The sequence below is a fragment of the Ochlerotatus camptorhynchus genome, unplaced genomic scaffold (assembly GCF_037179485.1).
Source record: "Ochlerotatus camptorhynchus isolate MF236.1 unplaced genomic scaffold, CSIRO-AGI_Acam_v1.1 ptg000114l, whole genome shotgun sequence".
Taxonomy (NCBI): domain Eukaryota; kingdom Metazoa; phylum Arthropoda; class Insecta; order Diptera; family Culicidae; genus Ochlerotatus; species Ochlerotatus camptorhynchus.
The window spans coordinates 1,313,697-1,324,924 of NW_027040604.1; the positions used below are offsets into that span (position 1 = coordinate 1,313,697).

Genomic DNA, 11,228 nt, shown 5'->3' on the forward strand with positions numbered 1-11,228 from the left:
AGGAAGTATACATATAGAAACAGAATTGCTCAGTTATGTTTAAATGCGATGTCTTCCAAAAACCGTTCAAATCATCGTTTCTTCATATTTATATTACGAAGCTTAATTCAGGAAACTTATCTAAAACAAATTATTATAAAAGCAATAACCTTTTTTGCAATTAGTGCCACTCATCAGAAACGAAGGGGTGGTATTTATACCTTTAATCCATACTATTCAGTGACGAAGATTCAATTGTGATATCGTTGGTATCAAATAAAGTATTTAAAAATGTATTTGTTGTGTCTTTTGCTTGTTCATTTTTATTTATTTGTTTTATGCTACAGATAACAATGGATTGAAAAAAAATAATATTCTGTTCACTCCTCATATTTTCAACAATCAATCATAAAATCATTCATCTTCAGTGCTACTTCCGGTTTCACTTCCTCCGCTGTTTGACTCTACTTCATCCTCTTCGCTTTCACCATCCGAACTATCACCAGCATCCTGTTTGACGTTTTCGGAAACATCAGTGTCATTCGAGTTTCGTGAAATCTCCTCGTTTGCTGTGTCGAGAGTAGGTGCGTTAGACTTGTGGCCGTGTCTTTGTCTACATGCTGACTTACGAAGCTGACGATTGGTGGACCGGGATTTGCAATAGCGAAACAAGCGATTTCGACAAAACATCTCCAGTTTATTTGCAGTATACGATGGATCTCCAATCTGTACAATACTGCAAAGAAGTTGGGTCACATTTCCATATTCACGGAAACCCCTTTTCGCTTTATTGCTGCGGCTGATTCCAGTCCATGTCATCTTCGTCCAAAATTCACGTGTGAACAGGCAATCGACTGCGGTGTAGCAAGCGTTGTCACCTTTGTCATTGTAGGCATCGGGGATGATAATTTTCGAAAAGTATTCCAATAATTTTTAAATGCGTTTACATATTTTTTTTTTTTTTCAAAGAGAAACGTACTTACATATTTTCGACACAACTCTTCGTTGTTTAGCTTTATGTTCCACTGGATTAGCTCGTCTTCAGTGTTGATACGGGAATGCCTCTCCACCGAATCACCAGGTTTCAGTTTTTTGGAATCATCCTTTCTTTGAATTTCCAACAAGGCAGCAAAGCGGGCAAAGTTGGTTTGAAAGCTTGTTTCAACCACCTTCTCAACAGTCGCTTCGATGAACACCTTCAAGTCAGCCTTCATCTGTTCGTAGCTCATTGATCCTATCAAATTTAAGAACAATAATTAACCACTGTTATTGTTGCAATAATTCACACCCCTGCCCCTGCATTTACGTTACGTGCATGGCGTTCTCAACTGAAGGCGTAAAATACATGACACCATCCTGATTTACGTATAGGGGCTCAGAATCATATTCTACCGGATGTGTCGGAGACGATCCTGTAAAAAAAAAAGAAAAAGTAGATGTCCAATCCTTATTTACAACTACTATCTTAATAAAATACCCGTCAACATCTTAGTTGGTAGGTAGCTGGTCCATTGGAACATGACTGCTTGACCCCACTTGTTGCACTGACTGAACTGAAATTGGCAGTACGGCGGAGGCGATATTCGACTGCATAACGAGAGCAGGATTAGTTTGAACGGATTGCATAGTAGCAGCAGTCGGATGTAGAAGAGCAGCAGCGTTCAAGTTTTCAGCCGAATGCATAAGCTCAGCAACAGTATCAGGAGCAGTAGCAACATTGGAAAGCGCAGAAGCAGTACCAGCATTTCGTTCACAATCGCAGCAGCAGTTGGGAGTTGATACGGAAAAACGTTTTGATACCTGGATGACATGGTACCAGGATGCCCAGGAGCCAGGGTGCTTGGAATATTTGCAAAAGCAGCATTTGGTTGTAAGAGTTCAGCAGTGTCCAAATTCTCATCAGGAACGTCATCATCATGCACGAGTATAGTGACCTGAGGATGCAGTGCTGGTTTTCCATGTTTTGCTGAATTTTCATTAGCATCCGAAAGAACTTTCCGGTTCTTACGACTACAATTTGAAAGGTTGGATTTGTTTTTATTCATTTGCACTATCAAAAACCTGTAAAAACGTCTAGCTTACCTTGCACCATCATGTTGTAATCTTTCGAGGTTACTGGCTTCGGCCCTCTGGTCGGTTTGAGGCGCTTCCGCTTGCGATCTACATCGGATACTTCCCGCTTCGAGAGCTCCTCAGCTGCTCCTTCCGCCAGGTGATGTTCTTTGAATGTTTTGTAAACAATAACAGCAATCTTTTTTGTGGGTCCATTATAGTCCTGTCCGCTGACACGTAGGGCTTCAATCTTCACATTCGGGAGTTTTGGCCAAAACAGAAAACTTTTCTTCACCCATCCAGATGGCACAGCCATCACTTTGAATTTTTGGTTTTCAATGAACTGGACAACAGAATATATCTGAAATCAATTAAAATGATTTAAATTTATACTTTTTCACGATTCGATAATGATGCTTACCTTCTCGGGATTGATCAAATTAAAACACACTCGGAAACAAACAAGGATGAAACATTGCTGCAAAAAACGGCGCCGATTCAACTTAATTTGTTTACTTCGATTTGTCAGAGCTGCCAGTATTATTTATGGTAATTTCCAGTTGAGTAAATTTATCAATTATTTTAAATGGATGTGTCTTACGATTGTAGAGGCATTTATTTATGCATTTCACAAAACATATTATATATTTGAATAAATTCAGAGTTCTGCTTTCAGAATCTAATTAAATCATCAAAAATTCAACATTATATACAGAAACCATTGTGAACATGTTTATATGAAAATCGGCATCACTGTTAGTTATGGAACACACATTCATAATTACGTTTAATTTGAATCACATTATATCGTAGGGATGTGTGAACAAAATCAGATTATTGGTAAAGAGATACTTTGAAAAGAAATACGATTGCAAATGTGTTATTTGCCAAGTTAGAGTCGATGATGTGTCGATATATTTTATTTCACACTGAAGGGAATATGGCAAATGTCGTATAAGGAAAATCATGGTCTATTTTTAAAACTAGTGAAATCATGTACATCTATGAATAAAATTTTAATCTGAACATCTTTCAGATTTGATGCGGTGTTATTGTGAGGACCCAACACTCATGACGGTGAGGATTCAAATCCATGTTCAAGCAATATAATATGTCATTGAAAATAAAGTTTCACATATGCTACAAATAATAAAACTTCATCTTACACAAACATAACATAGTGTACATCCCATTCATGACTATTAACGTCATTTTTTTTAAATTTTCTACGCCATCATTAGTCGTAAATAATATCACAGCGATGTCACATATTATCATTTAAAAAAAATAAACAATCACAAACTAAATCGTAATTCATGTGCTTTGACATCACAAGTCATCATGTATCATATCAGATGAAATCAATTTCAATGCACCTTATTTCGTTAAGTACGTATATGGCCTCCACTTTGGTGGGCAAATAGGCTTTCTATGCATTATTTACGATTTTAGTATGTTGTATATACATATGCATATATTTAATTATACGGACCAAATTGTTGACTGGGTATAATTGAACTGGTTTTTGAATTCTCATTTAATATTCTCATGTGTCACATCCTCGATTTTGACCACAGCCAGTCCAAGATTCAATCATAAGCTGAGCCATTACATTATTAAATAATTCTGGGTCCTTCGGTAAAATTTACCCAGCCTAATTGTGCACTTTTGTGTCCCAATCACTCACACCGAGCCAGAGCAGCGAAGAACGAACTAAATGGACCGGAAATTCAGAGGCACCCTTTTATGGCACCACCCGCTGGAAGGTGTTGAGGCCATTAATAACTTCCTCTGCCTGCCCCAACCTGCCTCCCCAAGCAGAAACCGACTGTCATCTGACCTCTCGCTGACATATGTATGAACCATCAGCCAGCAGAGCCTCCTGGCACATTTATCGCTCCGGTCCCTCTCTTTCTCGACACATTTGGCACCGGTTGCCTTGTTCCCTCAATAATGGTGACATCACATTCTGATCGCCTCCTTTGATGATGACGCGCACAATGCCACATATGGCCCACCATCACAGAGAATGGGCTCCTACTTCCATAATTTACGATGACATTTACGAGTGGTCATCTTCGAAGCGTTAGTCTAGCTCCCATGACCCGTTCAGCAGACACAGACGAGTCATTTTTGGACTATTGATTTTTGGGCTTTCCTCCGGATAAAGGAGCTCCGAGGAGACAATCTGACCGGTGGCCGTCTGGAAGCGGCATCAATTGTGGTTTGTGGACTGGCCCCAAACTGACTGACGAATATACCGGAGAAACCACAACAACAAGCACACAGAAATTATAGCAGCTGCCTGTTACAACACGTGTTTCTCTGGTGTCTGCTGCCAGTCAGTGTCCAAAAGTCTCGTAAAATTCGTCTCGAACGCTCCAGACAAGAGGGCCATCTCGAAACAATGGGGAGCCCATCCGTCGGGTGTTGGCAATGGTGCTCATACTGACCACACTGGCTTACTACGATGCCATGGTGCAAGGATGCATGTCGTTGCGAAAGAGAGATTAGAAATTGTTCTAGTTACTTTTATATGGATTTGGGGGGTCGAGAGGTTTTCCCTTTTGCTAGGGAAAATCAAATTTTCGTAAGGTTGTTCAGCGTTGGACGACCCCTCCGAGTGCGGTCAAATCAAATGAATGCCGAAAAGTTAAACAGTTACCACAAAAAAAAAATACACTTACACTTGTAAATTTATCCTTCAACCTAGAGTGAAAGTTGTAATTGTGGTTAGGATAAATATATGCTGGTTAAATCTGTAGGTTAGAGATCCTGGATGCTTTCCGAACTTTCTCCTCGGCAGCACTGCATTTACCGCGTCGCACCCTGAGCACAAGGTAAGAGATTTACGTATAAGTCACGTAACAAATTAACAATGATGTAAAATTCACGACTGCTACCAGCTGTGCAAACCAATTTACATGGGAAAAAGCTAAAACATTAATTAACATAAGCATAAAACAACCACGTCGTCGTCGCCTACTTTGCTTTCCGGATTTTCCTTCTCTAGAGCAGGAACACGTTTCTGATGTGTCTGGTGAAAGGGCTGAAATCTTTCCATGGCTTGCTGCTCCTGCCGCTTAAACGCTCACACATAGACTGGCTGACTTCCGAATGAACTGCTACTGCAGGTTGTTGATGTTATTATTGCAAAGGCCACGTGCTGCGAAAAGCGTGAGAAAAATCCGTAATGACACGGAAGCGATTTTATGCTGTTTTGCTGCCGTGCCAATCTGACTCGCTCTCTGGATCGCATGTCCTCTGTTTGTTGGATTATCCAAGTCGGAAAAAAATTGTAAAAGTTGTATTTTTAACAGATGCATGCAGAACAGTGCATGCACGTGTTAATCGTATGCAGCGTGCATTTGCATTTGGTGCAAATTAGAGGCAGCTGCAGCAACCTGGATTCTAATTTAAAGTGCCGTGTGGAACAAACTACAAGTGTACGAACAAAATAAATAAATATCTTCCTTATCAGAAAGCCGAAAACGAGGAGTTTTGAAACCCTCACATTCCGCAACTCTCAAACCGTTCCCCTAATTGAATCCCGACATTCCTGTGGACTGACCTCGAAAAACTTGTAGATGTGAAATTTGTTACTTTCGCCGTAAATATACCCTTCTCTTCTTAGCCCAGGAAAAGGTTACTCCTTAGCGATTCTCCCGCTTTGCATAAGATAGAGGGAAAACCTTCTCGGAATCCCGCACAGCCTGCTGAGATTGGCAAAAGTGGGGTCCGAAAGTCACTCCGAAAAGTTGGAATGTTTGCGCCAGTTCATAAAACAAAGCAACCGACCAGCGGATTCTCCAGGGGATCATATTTCGCTCGAGACGAAGGTCTCCGATGGCAAAAGCCTCTACGAATAAGTATTTCCCGGAATAGATTTTATGAAATGATAACAAAGTGGTGTGGCGCACGGGGATCGACGACATTCCTGATGGTGAGTTGGGTATCCTGACGGAGGAGGCTTGCTGCCTGAGAAAAGAGGGGAGCATTCTGGTGGTCATTAGGGATTCACTGTCATCGTCTTCGTGTTCAGCTCATGGAAAAGGGTTCGCCAACGGTTTGGTTGGCCGCCGGAGGGGACAGATGGTTTCTCCAAATGGATGCCTTTGTTTCGATTGGGGACAGATTGTTTCGTCAATTTGTAATTGGGCTCATATTTCCTTTTGTTTTGAGAGTAAGAGTGGGAGATTATATCAACTTGCACGAAGAACACCATATAGCCAGTGATGTCATGGTAAATTTAGAGCTAGTTGCTAACTGATTTTTGATATGTGAGCACTCCACCTCACTTCAAATGCCTTACAAGAGTGCCTATAATTGTGATATATAACACACAATTTAGATCTTTCTAAATAACACTTGGGTATGGGAAGTTGTCTTGTCTTCAAATAGCTCGCAATAAATCTTAAAAATACTAGCAGGGATTTCCATTTGCTAGTAATCGATATCTGAGATGTAAAATGCTTTCACCAATTAGAGTTGACCCAGACCCTCGCCTTGAAAAGCCAAACCACTAATCACTGATCTATCCCATCAAGGTAATTTGAAACGTGGCTGTTATTTTCTACAGTCAGAAATTAAAAGTTAAACAAAGGTCAAAGAGTTCCTGAACTTTCCAGTTGTTTAAAGAACAGCCCTAAAGATCCCGGAATATTCCTGAAGTTTTTGTAACTACGCTGAAATTCATATAATTTCCATTAAAAATTTCTAAACTTTCTTGAATTTCCCTGTAATTCCATGACATTATTTTCTGAAGCTTCCATAATTTTTCAGGAGTTAATAGAAGTGCCTTGAAGTTCTATCGAAGTTTGCAAAACTACCCTGGTGCTCACGGAACTTTCCTTAAAATCTTTGTACTTCCCTGTACATCTCTAGACTTGCTTAAGGTTCCTTTCTTCTTCTTCTTATTCTTCTCTTAAGTCCCGCAATATTGTTGGAGTTCCAGAAAATTCCTCAAGGTCTAAACATTTTCCAGAACTTCTAGAAACTTCTACATTTTTTTGTAGTTTTTCTGAACTCAATGGAACTGTCCTGGAGATTTTTGTTTTTCCCGGAAGTACTCGGAACGTTTCTAAAATTCTTCTTAATTCACCTGAAGTTCCAGAATTTAATGGAAGTTTATTAAGAATCCCTTAACTTTCTTGAAAATCCATGAACTTCTGTGAGGTCCTCAAAATATTTCTGAACGTTTCTAAACATCTCTGAAGATGTAATTTTCCGTAATTTTCCTGCGTCTTCTTTCAACTAATTTATTTTTTTATTTTCTATTTGTTCTTCGTCTCAAATTAATAAAACTCCACATACTGATTCTTAATCTTAGTTATTTATTTTTCTTTTAAATACAAACCTTTTTTTAAAGTAAAATCAAGGTTTATTTTGGTTTTTTTTTATTTGATTGAAAATTTGCAGAAACGTTCCTTATGACTGACTTTGCCATTTTGTATCATCATATCGCCAGTTTGAATCCAGCCTTATTTTTTTAAAGGGCCTATAGAAAAATATCAAGCTTATCTTCAGAAAATTTTGACTCAAAAATTGTTTGCCCGATCGGTTTGGTGTCTTGCACAATATTGCATTGCAAATAATAGATGATTTGAAAAAAAAACATGCACTCTAAAAAAAATTACCCAACTTTTGTTTAAATTTGAAATTAAAAGTTTAAAAACAATTTTTTTTCCAAAAAGTATTTGTTTATTTGTTGATATATACTCTTAAAAGTTAACAAATGCCATTTATTGCACTATAGGTCAAGATGGAGAGATAATGGTCAAAAAAGTTATGATTTTTTTTAAAACACAAGTTTTTGGAAAAATACCCAAAACTTGGTCCAATTACTTATTCGACTTTTTATGATGAAAGTACACTAAATTTACAGTAAATAAACGTTGAAATAATTTTTTCTAAGCTACGCCGTTTTCGAGATGTAGTGGTTTTAAAGTAGATATTTTAGCAATGTTGGAAGTTTTTGGCCATTTTTAAATGTATTTCGTGGTTTTCCAGTTCCGAGAATAGTTTTTTACGAAAGATCAGAAAATTTTACAATAGAAATGTTCTTGGTGGCTAATCACGCCAGTAACAATTTTGGTTTTATGAGGGTTCTGTAGAACATGATTTAGACTTGTAGAATGCTATAAAACCTCGATAAAACCTGCAATGTTACTTAGGCAATATATTAAATGTCTTCTAAAATATAAAAATAAAACAATGCGACCTTTTTTCGGGCACCTCATAGGTATAAATTTGTTGCTAAAATGCTAACATGCTACCTATTGCTAAGCAATTCATGGTATCAAGTGGGTTGGTTTTGAATTACCTACGTCCATATGTAAGCCAATCTGACACGCAATCAACATAAGAATATAATTCACTGTGTATCTGTGAAAGTGACCTGCTTAAGTTCAGTCAAAGATATCTTATTAACAAGATATCCCACGAATCAATTCCTCATACAAGTCATATAATGACCACCCTTATGTGATCGCAGTGCCATCTGTTGAGTGCACATTGAAACTGTTGGGAGTTCCCCGCCAACTTCACCACCAGGGCTCAATAACTGACAGGTGTCAGCATGACAGATTTAAACGCGGACGTTGATGATCAGCCGACGAAAGACGATATTCTCCTCGAAGTCATCATCATTATATTGCAATAGCAAGATTCTTACTTGTTTGTGATTGCTACGATTTTCAATCATTACCACTTTACACTCAACCGAAACACTTGAGAAAACAATCATACATCCAAGCGCGCATCATGATGTGCTTGTAATATGTTTTGCTTTCGAGCCAAAGAGTTTACAATATTCCAGTAATCTATAATAATAATTTATGATTTGCGGAGCTGGTGCCCAACATGGGAAAAACATTCACTTTCTCTCTCAAGAATTATTCCTAAACCCCAGCCACTGGAAACGTACCGAAATCATTGCTAAACGTAATAAAATATGCCGTCTTCTTTGGCCAACGCAGCACGCATTCTATTCAAAAATAACGTTGGAATAATCATTACTTTCCTATTTTATAACGTAGGAAGTATTTGTCAACGCCGGTCAAAGCAAACGCAAACGGAAGTAGCTGAAGCTGAATGATAACGATGAGTGATGACACCGCTTCGTGTTTTGATTTGCGCTGTACCGTCCGCTCAGTTGTGTGGGTTCGTACATGTTCGTGATGTTGGTGTGCGTATTTTCTTCCAACGCTGCAGTTCAACGTTGTCTCGTCACAAACCGTTTGGCGCTGTTATCTGTCTCTATAAATTCCCAAGAGTGAAGGGGGTCTGGTTCAGTCGTATACAGCTTTCTAAACGTACCGAACTATCAAGTAGCGACGAGTTATCGAACTGCGATGAACAAGATACTTACTTACTTATCCTGGTCCAACATCCCTCAGGATTGCACCTGCATCACAATGTTACGCCAATTCACTCTGGTCTAACCAATTTGCTCGCTGTGCTCCAGTCGTCTTGTACCGGCCGGATTCGAGGCAAACACCATTGTTTGTGCAACGTCATTTATATGTATAACTACCCTACCCACTGTAACGAGCAATACAAATAAACAATACAACAGTATCTCAAATACCTCCGCCATGGCAGGACGGTCAAGCAAACTGTGTGTTTTATTAATTTCATCTCCGTACCTATCACAACGATCATAAACACAACGTAGGGATCCCGCCCGTGCGCGATCAACCATTTTTGCGAGATTGTTGTCCGGCATTCTTAAAACGTACCTCATACCCCGCCAAAGATGGTCCTCTAAGCACTCGTCGTTCGAAAACACCAAGTGCTTGCAGGTCCTCCTCGAGCATCGTCCACGTCTCGTGCCCGTAGAAATCTACCGGTCTTATCAGCGTCTTCTACATGGTACATTTAGTACGGAGGTGAAGTTTACCCGACCTCAGGGTCTTGTGGAGTCCGTAGTAAGCACGACTTCCGGCAATAATACGCGGACGAATTTCTCTGCTGCAGTTGTTATCCGACGTCACCAATGATCCGATGGTCACAAATTCATCCACCATCTCGAACTCATCTCCGTCGATTGTCACGCTTCTGCCTATGCGAGCCCTATCCCGCTTGGTTCCTCCAGATAACAGATACTTTGTCTTCGACGTATTCACCTTTAATCCAACCTTCTCTGCTTCACGTTTAAGCCTGGTGTACTGCTTCGCAACGGCCTGAAACGTTCTTCCGACAATGTCTAGGTCGTCAGCGAAGCAGATGAACTGGTTGGACTTATTGAAGATCGTGCCCAGCATGTTAAAGCCCGCACGTTTCATAACACCTTCTAGCGCAATGTTGAACAGGAGGCAGGAAAGACCATCGCCTTGTGGAAGCCCTTTGCGAGTTTCAAACGAGTCCGATAACGCACCCGATATCTGTACACCATCTATCGTAGCCCTGATCAGTCTGGTCAGCTTCCCGGGAGAACCGTTCTCGTCTATAATCTTCCATAGCTCTTCACGGTCAATAGTATCATAAGCGGCCTTGAAATCGATGAATAGGTGGTGCGTACGGACTTGATATTCGCGACACTTTTGGAGGATCTGCCGCAACGTAAATATTTGGTCCGTTGTCGATCACCCGTCCACAAAACCGGCTTGATAACTTCCCATAAATCTGCTTGCTAGCACGCGATGAACGGCGAAAGATGATCTGGGAAAGCACTTTGTAGGCTGCGTTAAGAATATTTTTTTTCCTTAATTTGTTTTCCGTGCCTAGCACCAATGCTACCGACGCCAGGGAGGCAGCTTCCACACCTGGACCCTACCTAACGAGCCATCAACTCATAAACCGGGGACCAATGGCTTTACTTTCCTTCCGAAGGAAGGCGTGATCAGAGATATTATGCCTCAGAACATCCCGGCGGCGCCGACTGGGATTGAACCCATGCCTGCTGGGGTGAGAGGTAACCACGCTTACCACTACACCACCGGTGCCGCTTATGCGTTAAGAATAGTGATCGCTCGATAGTTCTCACATTCTAGTTTGTCGCCTTTTTTATATTCTGGGCATATTACTCCCTCTTTCCACTCCTCCGGTTGCTGTTCTGTATCCCAGATCCTGACTATCAGCCGGTGCAGACAAGTGGCCATTTTGATAAGTTCCGCTCAGATACCATATTTCCCAGCTGCTTTGTTGTTCTTAAGCTGTCGGATAGCATCCTTAACTTCACCTATCGTGGGAGCTGG

The 11,228-nt window shown here is 40.3% G+C and overlaps 1 protein-coding gene across 1 annotated transcript; it reads right to left on the bottom strand.

The window, feature by feature from the left end:
- Nucleotides 1-393: 393 nt before the first annotated feature.
- On the bottom strand, nucleotides 394-2,347 carry LOC135699694 (uncharacterized). The gene is made up of 3 exons (XM_065219986.1): nucleotides 2,062-2,347; nucleotides 963-1,213; nucleotides 394-906 (listed from the first exon to the last, which is right to left on the bottom strand). Exons 1-3 carry the CDS (start codon nucleotides 2,345-2,347, stop codon nucleotides 394-396), a joined length of 1,050 nt encoding a protein of 349 aa, XP_065076058.1.
- Between the last annotated feature and the right edge of the window lie 8,881 nt (nucleotides 2,348-11,228).

Excerpts from the sequence above, each read along its gene's own strand:
- LOC135699694 (XM_065219986.1), bottom strand. The coding sequence starts at position 2,347 with ATGGCTGTGCCATCTGGATGGGTGAAGAAAAGTTTTCTGTTTTGGCCA. Across the intron at positions 1,214-2,061 it reads TTACAACATGATGGTGCAAG|GATCAATGAGCTACGAACAG; the intron begins GTAAGCTAGACG and ends TAAATTTGATAG. Across the intron at positions 907-962 it reads AAGAGTTGTGTCGAAAATAT|TTGGAATACTTTTCGAAAAT; the intron begins GTAAGTACGTTT and ends ATTTAAAAATTA.